Raw genomic sequence first — 16,944 nt, forward strand, 5'->3', positions numbered from 1 at the left:
ACGTGCCAAATATTTAATTTATCAGATGCCGATACAGTCATTCATAAAATAAATTGCGCTTCGGTGTTGCCATAAAATTTGATGTTTTCATAACATTTTATTTGAGCATTTTATATTATTTACGTGCAGGTAACTGCAATAAAAGCTAATCCAATGCTGTAAATACAATATAATTACAAAACGAATTACGTTATATTGAGAGTGTTAAGCTGCAGGGCGTATGACAGAGGTTTTCAAACGTTTTGGTTTCACAATACACTTTGCGTCTTAAGCCTTAAGCGCGAACCAAATTGAGGTACATGTCGCGGAGTATCACATGACGTCGCTGTAAGCTACCGGTTCGCGAAAAAGTATGTCGTTTTTCTTGGTGTTTAAAATGTTATCAGACTCATGATCCCATCCCGTAGCACATTTTGAACCTTCAAACGAACATTTTCAGTTGGCAAAATCTGCCGAAATCACCAGAACAACAATAAGGTCACCTCACGTTGAACTACACTGCACTGCATCGACACCTGCATGACTTAATGAACGTTTTTATCATCATCTACATGCCTACATTTTTCGAATAACATGTCAAAATCACGTATTTTTGTTTTTAGCTGTTGGCACTATGTATTTTCTATAAGAATGTTGTCTATTATCTATGATCTGCAGGTTGGATTCTGTTCAAAATATTATCTATAGATGTCATGACGGAAGTCATTTTAACGTACGCACACGTCGAAACTGTTAAAATGAATTGAAATTAGCATGAATCATAAATTATTAATAATTCAAATTACTAATACATTATAGTTGGTACTCTTCATCAGTGTCATTCTTCAGTGAATTTACGGAGATGGTGCTCGTTCAAAATATTCTGCAAAATGACGAAACCCTAGACTAAATTTGTCGCTGCAACGGCGTGATAGTAGGCGACATGCCCCTCAATTTAGTTCGCGCTTTAACTGCAGGGTGTTGTCTTTCAGCAACAAACTATATTATTCTTAATATCTTGTTGTGTGAATGAAATTTTATTGAAAAATCTATAGTTTTCTGCAGTGAATTAATTAATGACAAAATAGTTATAGTTTTTTACACAGGTGATCAATGATAAACATAGGTAATGTGCGCCACCCTTTACAATTTACATTTACATGTAACTTCCTAATTTTCAATTAATTAGTAGACTGATTTTCATCATCATTAGTGGTCTAATAACCCAAGACGGGAATGGGACGACTGGACTCCGGACAATTGGACGCCGCACTGTCGTAGACACGTATACAGAACGTAAAGTTTCTATTTACTACTTAACGAAAAGTTTCTATCTACTACTTAGTAGTTTTAATTCATTTTACTCTTAATATAATGTATTCTTTATTGCGGATTGAGAATTACCATGCCTAAGGCTTTATATAAAATAAAAAAACTCTTTTTTCGTTGGAACTTAAACATATGCACGATTAAATCATTATTTACGAATGCATATTTACATTCTCACCAACTATTAAATCATAATATAATCATTTAAATATAAATAATAATATAACATATATTTTTTTAAAGTACCTATAAGTACCTAACGTCTATTTATTTTCGAATTCCGTGGCGTCCAGTTGTCCGGTGTCAAATAGACCCCCCAAGACGGATCTCATTTTCCTCCAAATACTTCATCCTTCTTCCTCTATCCTGGGTCAGAGTCCTTCAGGTTGCTGCACCTATTGTTATATGTGTCGCTACATTTCAAAATCAGCCAAGTCCACCTTTATGTATTTTTTACTTTTTTGTGAATTGCTGAAGAACTACTGCTTTCTAACATTTCTGCATTATCAAAATGTGGAATTTATTAATTTTAAATATTCTATACTCGAAATAATATAAACTTTCACCCTTGTGACTGTGTATTTGAGAAAACAAATTTTTCTCTTATTCATCTATTATGGACTTGGCTGATTTTGAAATATAGCGACACATATTATCCTTATTGATACTGTCCAAATACTGTAGTTTGGGCATATCAGTCGACTTCTGATCGTCTGGTCTGGTATCCATGATACATCTCAATGTTTGGTTAGGTACTCTTTATTCTTGCTAGATAGCCTGCTCATTAGCCCTTGGTTAGCCTACAAGCGGCCAGGTCGAGCGGAGCCGAAAAATGTATGGGGACCACCATGAAAGCGCGGAGAGTGAGCGGTAGACAGTCTGGCCGCTCGTCGAATTTGCAGCGTTTCCAGCGGCTTATAAGCGGTGTGTCAAACAAAATTGACTGTTCCCCTCGCCCTTCGTTTGCCCGACTTCCAAAAACGTCTGCAATCGGTAGCGTTGGGAAGCCGCTACTATATTTAATTCGGATCACAAAACATTTTGTGTTTTACGCGCGTCTTTGTTTGCTATTCATTTTTATTTGAAGGAAAATACCTACTAAATCCATAGTATTATAAATTACACTAGCATGTACCTATACTTTAAGTTTTTTTTTTTAAATATGTACAGGTATAAATAATCTAATCCATTTAAGTTTTGTACTATGTATTCCATTTGAGTCGTTTTGTGCGACCCGGTTTTTGACTTACGGCATCTTCAGGTACTATGCACACTCACCAAAGGTAAATAAACATTATCAACAAATGCAGTTAATTATATCTAATATACTTAATAAAATTAATACGGCAAAGTAGGTAAAAAGCTTATTACCTACCTATTGAGTCAAGATTACCTACATATTGCCTGAAGATGTTGAATGCAGAGATGCAGAATTCCTCCAACTCACACGTACTTGTACATACAAAAAATAAACCACTAATATTATGTGTCATCACTGTTATCTTCAATAATAATTGGATAGGGAAATAGATATATTGTTATTTTTATTAGGTACGTTGGTAGTATTCTTTATTGTGGGGGGACCTCAACATCAGTCAGTGAATCGGCCTTTCAAGTCTCTAAGCCCGCCACTGATATAGGTAGACTGATGAAATTTATTTAAGTTAGTTTTAGATTTAAAATACACATTAACCTTGATTTGATTTATATTGAAATAATAATCGTAATATCGTTTTTTGAAATTCATATCTGGAAACTGACTAGTACAAAAAAATCTATTTATGTTATGAAGACGATTTCAAAGCATGAAAAACATAAAGTTGTTTTTTGGAAGAAGGTTGGTTGGGGACCACATGTTCGGAGCACAAAAAGAAGAAGAAACTTTAGTAAATTGGTACCAATAAGCTGCTGTTCTATAAGTTGTGTTCTATAAGATTTTCATCAATCATTACATCATCCAGGAGTTTTTGAGTTATGGCCACGGAGCACAGAATTCCCAATAAATATATTTTTTTATGTTTTTGAACTGTGATAAATATTTCTTACTTTAACACTATCAGGCTCAATCATCGTAGTGCAAGGAAAGCACAAGGTCGCGCCATTTCCCTCGCCCCATCGCCATCATCCCCGGTCCAATCGCTTTGTGTAGGTGTATTATTAATTGAATAAAACATATTTTATTGTATGTGGTGCATATTGTTTCCAATATGTATAATGAATTATTATTAAAAATACAAAGGAATGTTATAACAGTAGGTATGCACATATACTATGGTTTCATTCGTATAGTTATATCAACAAATACGGAAGAACGAAGTGCAAAAAATACGCTCGATATTCAAATAATCTTCAAATACAAGGTAACTATGGAAGTACATAAGTAGGTACGTATTTATGTTACACTTTTTCTTTCACAGTTCAAATCGTGAATGTTTGTTCTGTTCATTAAGATATCATACGTGAAAAACGAACTCCTTTCGAGATGACATAACATCCGAGAATGATTTGATAAAGACATACTATTTAATATTATTAACTGGGTAGGTACTGAAAATACGTAGTTCTAGTTTGAAGTCATTATGTATACTAACTGAAAACACGGCTGTCTCGACGTCACTTTTTCACATAGGTAGGTACATACATACATACATAATAGGAACGTCATCCAACATAAGAAAAAATATTATAACTAATGTTTGGTATCACAGACCACAACTTTCAACTTGCAAGTGTAGACAATATCAAGGTGTTAAAACTTTTTAATATTATAAAAATGCAATATATTCTTGAAAAACAACAAAATACAAAGTTATTGTGAGACATGTTTTCAAATATCGGACGAAATTGGTGGTAAATTAAAAATATATGTCGTTCGTTCGCATCTCTGAATAAATTTGACCTATTCTGAGCGAAATAAAACGAAAAATAAGTAACTGCTAATAACTTAAATGTTTATGATTGGATGCGAGCTGATAACAAGGTAAAACATTTAACAGAGCAAGGTTCCAATAAATTCGGCGAATGGCTGATAACCGTTCCTCGTAGGTAACCAAGTTTCTTTGCCAGCCGAACTATTTGGCGTATTTGGTCCGCGCACTATGTACGATATAAAAAATGTCTATAGGTATAGTAGGTACGTCCAAAATACTGTGATTTTGAATGGTCTCGGAAAAAGTTTATTTTTAAGTAAATACAAATACTTACCTACTATAATTAAGTTATTGAAGACATTATTATTATCATATTACCTCCTCCAGTGTATTTTTTTAATTATGCGGAACAAACAATAAAATATTATTATTTTTTTATATTGTTCACGACAAAATTATTGTGTTACGGATAAAATAATAATAATACAGACTAATAATAATACGCAGCACGTCAATAAATTTCTTATTTTATTGCACGGCGTCATAATATTTCTTTTCAAAACCATATGTGGTCAGTTCTATGAAACCTTTTATTATTTTATTATATTATTTAATTCTGAATAAAATAATATTTAATTAACTTATACCAGATTTCATACAATATTATAATTCACGTTTCAAAAAATGCGCTTGTGCGTTACTAAACATTTCAAAATTTTCAATTCTTATTGTTTTTTAGTAGTTCGGCATTTTTATGGTTTGGTTAATCTTATAGGTATGCTGAAAATTCACTGTTTTTGTGAAATACGGGATTTTTACATACACAATAAAAAAAATCCGGCTTCTGTGTGGGAAATTATATACTTTAACCTTATTTTGTATATCACTTTTGATCTAGTGACTGTCGGGCTATGTAAATTATTTATGTTTATTTACATCATATTTTTAATATTTAACTTTGCGTGTATAATAAAATGAACACTTTATAAAATTACACTTGTTTGCGTAGGCGTGTGTAGTCGAGATCTTTCAATATGCCGACATGATCTCAATAATTCTTCTTCTTGATCGTGCACTCATGGCTGAGGATCGTGACCAAATTTGAATTTCGTCATCCTTTGAGCGACCAAGACTTTTCATCCTTCTCGATCTTCAGCTTCTCTCAGGGCAGAATGGATGGTGCAATAATTCTTACTTGATAACAAATTCACAAATACTAAAAACGTTGTGGAACCGCCATCAAGTGCCGAGTTATGCCAAGTCTCAAATCAAGATAAATAAAAAAAAACATTATATAAACAGTTTTAAAGTTGCATATCAATTCTTTGCAAACATTTGTATAAAAACAATAATTCATAGATAATATTTTAAACAAATGTGCACTTTTTTGTATTTCGCCACGAATAGAAAACGTATGCAAACGCACAAAGAAACATGCGAGCGTGGACGTGTCTATAGATGTTGTTTCACTAAAAGTAACGCCGTGTGGTCTCGACGAATGTTGTTTTGGTTAAATCTCATACATTTGTATGATACGGGCTGCCCAGACTACATTTAATTGATAACAATGTGTGCAGGTGAATACGTGCGTAGACTTCCAAATGTTTGTAACGTGCATTTGTTAAGCGATATAAGTTTACAAACAAAGTGGATATTCTACAAAAAGATCATACAATACCTTCTGGTTATAATCCAAATAAGTCTGTTCAGGTTCTCAATTTCATTAAATATATTAAATAAATATTTATATTGAAAAGTTGAAGTGCCACTGGCTCAAGCCGCTGGTAAAAGACGCTCCTACGTTGGACAGGCAAAACATTTGGAGCGGATAATTAGTCTAGACTTCAACGCGAGTCGCATGAGCGTCTGTACGCTAACCGCAGCCTTTTAACCAAGTTTAACGAATACGGAGATAGGTACATTATTATTCTTTTTCATTTAAATTGTCTGCTAAGTGAGGGCGCCACACGCTAACATTTGACATATCACTCAATACTTTTTATACCCACTGTGATGATCTTAGTAAAGTTCTAAATTCAAACATCGGACGAATTATGATGGTATCTATAGTATGACCCCATATTATATCCTACACTGCAACTTTCTCTTGAATATATTGAGCGCACGTTGATTGGTCTGGTGAGAGTCCAACACTCCGACTCGTAGGTAGTAGGTCGTAGGGTAGTGAACGTCTTTTAGAATCAAAATGATTGTAACATGGGATACTATAATTTAGCTGATTCTATAGACGAAAGTAGCACCCGTTTGCTGTAACTACCTACATTATTTCGCTATTTTAAACAAATATGCGTAACTTTGCCTAAAAATTAAGTTCTGATATACATATACAGTAATAAATGTACACAATTTGTTAGCGCCGATGTAGAATACAAAATTCTTAAATATTGCATAATGTATAATGTCAATTAAAAAAACATCGGTGTGTGTACTTATGTACGCGCGTTATAGGTTATACTTCTTTGGCGTAACAAAACAAAAACAAAACTTTCGATAACCTAGATTCTTCGACTAGCTCTTAAGTATCTTGTTAAGGGGGAGAGGCATGCTAGCAGAGAACCTAGCGGAAAAATACGAAGCTTGGAATTTGAGATATTTTTTTGATAATTTGCAATTTCAACTGTATTAATTAATAAATAATATGTATCTGAAAACATTAAAAAGATTTTTTATTTATTTTTTAATTTAAAGATAAACTTACAATTGTAAAAAAATGTAATAAAATGTGAATTCGTTGCAGGGTCACATCTTATTGTTACATTATATTTAATGGTCATATTTATTATTAAAATTTAGTTTATTAAGTTTTCAATTTTTTGTCGTTTAGATTTTTGACTAATTCATCGTTTTAATATTTTTTATTTTTATTTTAAAAAACATCGATTTTTATAAAAATATAAATGTGTATAGCTTGAAATCCTTTTTTTTGTCCTTTAAAAATTTACCTTTAAATTAAAAAATAAATAAAAAATCTTTTTAATGTTTTCAGATACATATTTATTAAATAATACAGTTGAAATTGTAAATTATCAAAAAAATATCTCAAATTGCAAGATTTGTATTTTTCCGCTAGGTTCTCTGCTGGCTGCCTCTCCCCCTTAAATTACACACTCAATAAAAAGGGCCGCTTATTGGAGCGCCATTGGTTTATTACTTATATTACTAATTAATTATATAATAATTTCTCGTTATTTGTATTTTTAAAGTAACATCTGTCACTCTGACGTTTAATCGTTTGTTTACGTAAGGAATCGCAAATGGCCGACAACAATAAATAAACCAAACGCCCCAAAAAAATTCTAACTTCAAACAATACAAAATTTTAATCGAGAATAATAAAATTTCAGGATAAACAGAGCAGAAAAAATATAGTAATAGGAAAGTAAATAATGTGCTTACCAAATCAATAGTAACAGTCAGATCATACTGTTGATGCTTGTGTCCCTTCTTCTTCTTCCCTGCGGGCTGCTTGGCCACCGCTGCCGCTGCAGCCGCCGCAGCCGCCTTGGGAGGAGCTGTCTTCACCTGCCCCTTCTGGGCGGAGGGCTTCACCGGAGTCTTCGGGGTGCCCTTGCCAGGGGTGCCTTTCTGCGCGCCCACCGCTGTCTTTTGACCGGTGGCATTCTTCTGGTTGACGTGACCGCCTCCATCAGCTGGCTTGTTGCGGGCCTAGAATAGAAAATCAAGCAATGAAAAATCTACTTTTATATAATCCACACACATATCACCAATATAATTGATTTCTATCATGCAATGTTATAATTCTCTTGAATGTTATAAACTAAATAAGTGAGGGAATTGTACAAAAAATATACCTATGTCAAAATATAAATATATCTATATAAAATATCATAATAATAAAACATTTTTTATCTTTCTACTTTTGGTGGGATTTTCCATCTAAGGTCTATACCAAATATTTATATCGAAAGAAAGATTTTGAGAACTGGAAATTGGACTATTTGGACAGATTTTATAATTTAGATTAAATTTTGGGAATGAGAAGATTCAACGAATGGACAACGCCGTCTTAGCATCAGGATAGCTGGACGATGGGCATGTGGGTGTCGCATTGCTTAACGAAATGCACGAATAAATAATACACGTGCATTACGTCTTGAATAAGCAAGCTGATAACCAAGTCTAATAATATAACATATCTATTATATCTATAATAAAGATACTTTTATGATTATTGTAAAAAAATATGTCAATGGCGTACTTTCACATTTCAATATTGCATTGAAAATTTCAATAATATGTAGATAAATAGAACATTTTATAAAAATAATTTCAAGGAATATAATTCATCTTAGGAATAAAATTATCATAACTTTTCATACAAAGTAGCCATATGGTTGAATTATTTTATACGTCATAATAAATGGGTAATAAATATCATGAAAACTGCTCCTAATACAATAATAATAAATTTACTTGTATATCACTTATACCCTTTTAATCGACTCACCAATCAACGATTTTCGGTATAATTTACCCCTCAGTCTAAATTACATCACACCTTTATATCAATGCATCAAATTTTTGAACCCCCCCCCCATCATTCAATATTTCTAAATTTCAGTCGAAACAATTTTCTCACAGCATATAATATCATTCTCAAAAAAAATATCGACCCCTGAGCCGCCCCTAGAGAAGATGAACAGACAACGTCAAAAGGGTCGCAGAGAAACTGAGTGTGACCGATTGGAGAGAGGAGAAGAGCTCCGGATAGAGATTTTTAGAGAAGGTTGTGTAGTCGGCCATATAACCGAATGGCCTGTACTACCAGCTTATTATTTTGTTAGTTTTATTACGTCACATTTTTTAAACCCTTTGTCGCAAAAAATCATTACATTATATCAGGTCCCCTCCCCCCTACGGCGTGACGTCATATTATATTTAATTATTTGTCAAACGATTACATTCCGACTGCCTTTCTACAGGGCATGCTCACTTTTCACTCTCTTGAATCTCGTAGGTCACTTCTGCTCTTGAGACATTTTTGCCTGCTATCACAAGGGATGATTTCTAACCCCGGTATCATAAAAAAAAAAATTATATGCGTCTGTCAATTACCTACGTGGTCGCAGCCATGACCTATTTTGGGTCAGGACTGACACCATTACAGATGGGTACAAGACTAGTCAATGCGCTCCCTAAAGACATATAGGTACATTTTCAATGATGTACTGTGCATTTTGTTTTTAAAACTTTATTTTCCTGAACAAAATTGTTTATGTTTTTTTCTTCTCTCTTGTGAGGGTAATATTTGTTGTTATGTAAATATCATATTGTGAACGTCCTGAATTTTGATTTGTAATATCCAGAAAGTTTTGTTTTCTTATATAAATAAATTAACATATAGACGACGTCTTAATTATTAAAGTAAAGATGAGTGAATTCTCTTATTATTTCCATAATCTATTTAAAAAAAATATTCTTTATTTGAAAAATTCTAAAATGTTTATGCCAATTTAAAAAATATGTTTTTCAAAGAAAGTGAGAAATCGCTCTAGGCTGGGCGAGAGTACATTTGTATGACATTATCTTGTTTCTTGACAGATATGGCACGATAATAATTCCGCGATAGATTCCCACGATATCTTGAGCATTGTGTACACGCTTCGCTGTCATATTTTAGTGCCTTCTTTATCTTGGCATGAAATATGTTTTGTCAGCATTTGATGCGGTGCCAAATATACGAGGTACCTCACGGTATTACGCGGTGCCATATTAGCTTTAGCTCATCGTTACAGCTATACATGGTTGGATTTTTTAAAATGTTAAAACCTATTACAATCGTAAAAAGAATTTTTCAAAGAATTTGGACTCAAGATAGAAGGAGTATAAATTATAATACGTATTGCGTATTAGAAATTTTGAAGTCACTATTGGCATATTGATAATGAAATCATTATTTTCTTCATAATATATTAGTAGCTTAAAAAATGTCGGATCATGTTCTTGTTTGAAGTCTGCTGCTTCGTTTACTACAAATATATGCATTTTTCGGTGTTTTCCATGATTATACATCTTAAATATAATGGTAAATAACATATGTCTTGCTTTTGACTATCTACATAAAATTATCAAAGAAATTTATTTCCACATGTATTTATATTATGTAAATTTTATATTAAAGCGTTTGCTTTGATACTAAAAAATGTGAGAAGTATGACATGACAATTTATCGAATTTAATTATACTCTATCCGTTCATATGAATTTAAGTATACGAAGATTATTTTGGCAATATCTGCACATAGAATCATGTATATTTATGCAATTTATGTAATTGAGGAATTGGTGAATCTGAAATTATTGTGGAATCTCATAGTCGAAAAGTGTGTAGTTTTCTTCAACCGAACCTACAATCCAAATGTAAAATTAAGGATTTCGGAAGAAAATTATCAAAATTTTATAGATTTCCGAAAAATGGCTTTTTTTTTTGAACAGATGATATTATATTATTAAATTTATGTACCTACTGGTAGTCAGTTTAAAAAAAAACATTAGCCTAATCTCACCTAATTTCAAGATTTTTATTTCCTTATGCCTTAAACAATAGTTCATTTTTCGGGTGTTGCAGTCTACAGAATTTATAACTTCAACATGGTGTATACACACATTAATATAATAAACAATATTGGTAGATAACGAACACAGAATATTTCAATTAATCCTTCTAGTCCATATTTATAAATATTTCTCCATCTGGAAAAAAACCCTATTGTGCGATATTCACTCTCTCCGTAGTCGTTCCCCCATAGCTGAGGATTGTGACTAACTGAAATTCAGTCACCTTTTGAGCGACCAAGACTTTCCACTCTTCTCGAAAGTGTCGATACAAGTAACCTATCAGTGGGAAAGTAAGTATACCCAAACAATTTATATAACATATACTTTATTGACGTTTTTACATCTACCCAAGACGTTCCCAGATATGAACAATCTCAGACGCTTCCCGTCAATTTTTTTCACGTAATAAGCCCGAATAATGTTGGGTGCATTACGCAGTTTTAGCGCGTGTACACATGCATGGATTCACTTGCAGCAAAAGTTTGTATTTTAAACTATCGCGATAATAACTGTTTACACGTAAGAGTGTTGACTGTTTCGCCAATCTCTTTCTTCAAAAGTAAATGAGACGCGTAGTTGTCATTTTATAGTACTATTCTCGGTACTACAGAAAATCGGCTAACCTCAAAATGATTAAAGTTATTTTTTTTAGGCATGTTCAGCACTATCGTTCGATCGAAAAAATCCATACAATTCAGAAGTTTCCAAACTTTTTTGACTCATGCATGCAAGCTTGCAACTGCAGGATAATACAGCTTTACCCATACACTTTCTTGTTATGGCCGCGATAATACTTATAGAAATAGTATGTATTTTATACTATTGCGATAATAACTTTACTGTTTACACGTAAAATTGCTGACTGTCTCGCCAATCTCATTCTTCAAGAGTAAGCGAGACGCAATGTAGTCGTTTTATAGTACTATTTGACAGGTCGTGAAAGTCGGTTAACCTCAAAATGAGTCTGAGCGGTGTAGCTCGTTGTTTTACCGACTGGTTCACCACAAATCCCAACTGCCGCGTGAAAATTCAATAGCTTCCGAACTTTTTCGATTCATGCGATCAATTTTTCAAGTTGCAAATACATGTTTACAAGTGCATTTTCTTGTTATGGCCGCGATTCTACGTACTGTCATCAGTTAATTTAATCCATACATGTGTAAACGGGGTAAATATTTCATTGGACAATATTGAATGTGCATACATTATCAGATGGTAAGAAACAAGAAGAAAACTTATATAATAATAATAGGTCCGTAATAATATTATGCAAAAAACATTTATCATAATATATTTATATTGGTATTTTCTGAATCTGTGTATGGGAGACGGCGTTTGATGTCAGATGTCAAATAAAGATTCCACGTGTTTGTTGAGATAGACACGTGCGGCCGTAAAAGTGAATATACGCAAAAGAAATATTCTAGGGTGGAAAACTTGTCTGAAAGAGGTTTTTACTTGGACAGTGTGTACACAAAATACGATTGCGTAAAAATCAATCATCATTGCCAAAAACGATAGTAAAATATTGAAATATTCATAATAAAATATTAACTAGGTACCTATTCCATGATGTTATGTAAGCGCGAAAAGAAAACGGTTATATTATTGTAAACTGTATTGTAGGTTTTACATTTTACCGTGAGCTGTCGTACCGGAAAAAAGATGGCCATATAACGTTGAGATAAAAAATGACGCGTTGTTCGTGCAACACTGTAGACAGTAACGTTCCAATTTCATTAGATTCAATAGAAATATTAATTTTATATTTGATTGGTACGAACGACTTCATACTTAAGAGCACCTACTTTTATAATCATTTTGAGTTGTATATAAATATGTGCGATATGATTGTATCTATTTTTAATTTACTTACATACTTATTTTCATTTATGTATTTCCCTTGTATTCCGGTGGTTTTAATTACTATTACGTATTTTTATTTAGATACTTTTTTTATTTGATCTCAATGCTATACGGCGATTGGTTTTCGATACAACATCTCACGGTGAACTGCAATACATATAACCGCATACATATAGTTTTCCGGACACGATAAAACACAAAATACTCGAGGAACTTGAAAAAATATCACTTACAGATTCGTTCCGAAAATATGCAACAATGTGTTATTACAATATTTATTGTACTTAATAAACAATCTTTTTTCAATGAAAAATAAACACATTTTAAGAATACAGCATTGATTCGTTATTGAATATACATAATTTGGAACAACCTAATACGAGTAGCATGGACTGCACAGTGCTTAATATGCACTCATCGCATTTCGGGTAATGTGTATTGCTCTATATATACTAATTAAACAACGGGTGCAATCATACTTAAATTTCCTAATAATACCTAATACGTCGGATGTTATAACACGTCAATGGTGGCGACCATTTTGTAATTTAAAATCGAGTTAAATTAAAACTTATTTTATCAAATTATTATTGTTTTTTCAGATAATTTATTGGAGTTTTCAAAATGCTTACATAAAAGATAATAATAGTCTAAATAAATCTTTATATTAAATTCGAAATAATTATTTTAAATTTGAACAAGGTTTCTGTTGAAAATGTTGTTAATTATTTGATTTTAATTTTTGCATAATGGTAATACTGATATGTATTATATTATTAACTAATTGAAATGGTAGTAATTTAATTATTATGAATGTTTCCGAGCATACTTCATTCGAAATTCAAATACTAAAATTATTATATGACGACCGTTTGTGTGCGCAATCGACTGCATTGCCATTAATTATTTTCAATTGCACTCATTATTTTCGCTTCCCTTGTTATATTTATGTACACTACGTATATAATATACACATACAGCTTCATAGCCATGCCTTTATACATAAATCTACACCCATATTAATAATATTATAATGATAATAATATGTGATACACCTCTATAACATCTATGACTGCCGCGGTTTACATTAATTTATATTAGTTGGCAACAGATGTCGCACAATAAAGTGGAAGTCATAAAATAAATGTAAGTAACAAGTAATAACATTATTATTATGGTAACAAAGTAATAATAACTCTTGTGGATTATTAAAGTTCTAGCGACGGAATTGTCAGGCAAGCAATTAAATACAATTTACTGAAAAGTTAGGGATGAATAAAAAATATGATTTCACGTTTGAAATATATTAAGTACCAGTGGCGAAGGGTGGATATAGGCTGTTAAGATCCGCCATAAATAGTGCACATTAAACTTTGTCAGTCATTCGTCGGTATTTCTTTTCATTTAGGTAAAATAAGACCACAACTTACAAATGGTGTAGGTTAGTTTTTAAAATTCAATAAAACCCTGCGAAAACCAACCCAAATAGATAATAATAAAAAAATACTCATTTATCTAGAAAAAATCTAAAACTATCTAAATAAATCAAACATAACTTTGGATATTTTATAAAGAGAATAATAGTTTTTGTCTAGTATTAATAGATTGGTTTAGACAGAGCTTAATGATTTAAAAAAAAAACCAACAACGAAAATAAATAAGTATGACTGAAAAAGTATGCACTATTAATGTCGAATCTTAACAGCCTACCTCCACCCTTAACGACTGTTAAGTACATTATCAAACATCCCATGTTTTGTTTTGTTGTACTAAACAAATCAATGCTTGATAAACCCTGCCTAAACCAAACCATAATAGTTTAGGTATTCTATGGAGGATCTGACATACACTTGCACACTTTTTCAGTCATACTTATTAATGGTTTTCGTTGAATTAAAAATACATTTTACATAATACGGTTTAGGTTAGTTTTTTTTAATTCATTAAGCCCAGCCCAACCAAACCATAATCGATAAAAAATATTCTTATATCTATAAAACATCTAAAACGATGTATGGTTTAATGGCATAATTATAGATGTTTTATAGATAAACGAATAATTTTCGACTATTAATATGGCTTGGAGCAGATTTTATTTTAAAAAGTAACAAACACTATCTACGCATTTTAGTCTTAGTTCAATGAAAACAAGTACGTTTGACTGACAAACTTTAGTGTGCATTATTTATGTCGGATCACAGCCTGCCTCCACTCTTCGCCACTGATAGAATAGAAAATTAAATCATAAAACATTTATCAACAGTTAAACAAAACAGCCGACATAATAATATATTGTTCATTTTAGAGACAAATTACATTGACAACTAAATTTATTGTAATAATAACTCAACTAAATTGACATAATTTCTAAATTGAATAAATAATATGAATAATGAATGATCGTTCCCTATTCGCTCAGTTGGAATTGAATATTTAATACCACTAGTGAAACTAAATTCTATTTTACTTGTTTTACAATTGAATATAATAATATTGTATTTTACAATCGTGTAACCTCTTCACTCCCACGTTTTAGCAATCTACTGTAAAACAATAAATCCGTCTGCAAAAGTTGTTATTTTCTATTATTATCGGAAACTTTAAACGGGACTAGAGATTTTCTCTCTAACACTTTGAAGTAAACTGGAAAAACTTCTTGTATTTTACCACGTTTTTATTAGCTCGTATTCTTGTTTACAGTCCTGTACAGATTTTTTCTCGTTTGTCCAATATTGTTAACTAACTTCCCGAATAGCTAGACATTTGAAACTTTTAGAATATATCAGAACACGACGACAATGCATTCTTTTAATACTTTTGGCCATCTTTAAGCAGAATTGAATTCATTTTCAGTTTATTCTGTTTCGTATGTTTCGGAAAAACAACATTAAAAGTAATATTTACACTCCTATTATTGGTTGCTAAGTGGGTCCTAGCAACTAAATGATTAATATATACGTGCGTTACTATGGAAATCAATATAATATTCTATAATATTTATTCAGCATTTCTATCAAGTAAAATAAAAAGTTTTTATTAATCCATAGAATTATAAAAATTTAAAAACGTGGTATATAAAAAGTTCTTTTTATCTTGTAATTATTTCAAGTAAACTTATATACTTAACACAATAACATACATGTGGGTCTATTCTATACACAATGTGGCTATCGACGGTAGTTTATCATATTTATATATTGAGGTATTATAATTTTTACAATAAGTTAGACGTCTATTAATAATTTTAATTAATAATTATTATTTTTTAATATTGTAAACATATTATATTATTTTGCCATAGTTTGCCAATTTAAAAAAAATGATTTCTAATTTATTATTCATTGTCAATTTAAAAACATTATTATGTATTTATTCTATTTCAGTATATTTTAACTGCTCATCGTTTACCTACTAATAAAGTTAATTCAAACTATATTGTTGTTACCTACAAAGGAACATCGGATCCAGTCTGGTGTCGTTCACACAATGTTAAAGTTACTTGTATTATCATCACTATTTGTATTATCAACAGTATTTTCAACCCTTTTTAGTGGGAAACCTTAAATTTTATAACATGTCAGGAAATCCCTAACTGGATAACACATTATAACTCAGAGGAGTAAATGAATACGTGTATTAATTAAGGCGCTTAGTACCAAAATAATAAAAACTGACATTTTTGTAGAAAAATGTTCTACATATTAACGCCAATAACTTCAACTATAGTCTAAGTGCCTCAAGCAAGTCAAAAAAATACAGCGAAATAATTAAACCTGTCGACGTTGTAAGTCCGTTGGCGTGTTTTATTTATAATGGTGTAAGTAGCACTGCAGTGGTCAACGGCATTCAATATAAAATAGCTGACGATGGTGTGTTGACACTTGCGAGTTCTTAATACCTAAAATTATAGAAGCTGCCGTGATTGCTTCACACTGTAAAACTACATTTTTCAAAAGGTCTGCTTCATGAAATTTTACTGCAATGACTCGGTTTCTTGTAACTACAGGCAATACTACTTTTTGGTATTATAGAGCCTTATTTAATACACGTATTCAAATTACAAAATATACCTGTATTATATCAGTACCTAAGTAGCAATATACATAAGAAACGTGGCGCCATTAAGCAGACTGGAATTGCCGCACCTTACTATCTGAGTTAGCCTCAATCTTCTATGTTTTATTATTTTTCAAAGACTATTTTAAGCGAATACATGCAAACGAATCTTCAATATTCTGTTATACACATATTCAAACATTTGAACAATCCTAACGACAAAGCACATTGCGAGTGGCCGTGCG

The 16,944-nt window shown here is 31.7% G+C and overlaps 2 protein-coding genes across 3 annotated transcripts in view; one reads left to right on the forward strand and one right to left on the reverse strand.

Annotated features, from left to right (window-relative positions):
- The window catches only part of LOC147073965 (neo-calmodulin-like), a 106,310-nt gene that overhangs the window by 32,571 nt on the left and 56,795 nt on the right, over positions 1-16,944 (reverse strand). For both annotated transcript variants that reach the window (XM_085944808.1, XM_085944807.1), the window contains one exon: positions 7,596-7,865. In XM_085944808.1, the coding sequence (XP_085800934.1) occupies positions 7,596-7,865 (270 nt within the window). The remainder of the gene's footprint in view (positions 1-7,595; positions 7,866-16,944) is intronic.
- LOC147073966 (troponin C-like) overlaps positions 1-16,944 on the forward strand; it is a 59,318-nt gene that overhangs the window by 11,107 nt on the left and 31,267 nt on the right. The window lies entirely within an intron of this gene.

Source organism: Rhyacophila brunnea, unplaced genomic scaffold (assembly GCF_057557595.1).
Source record: "Rhyacophila brunnea isolate RB1 unplaced genomic scaffold, BYU_Rbru_1.0 scaffold_17, whole genome shotgun sequence".
NCBI lineage: Eukaryota > Metazoa > Arthropoda > Insecta > Trichoptera > Rhyacophilidae > Rhyacophila > Rhyacophila brunnea.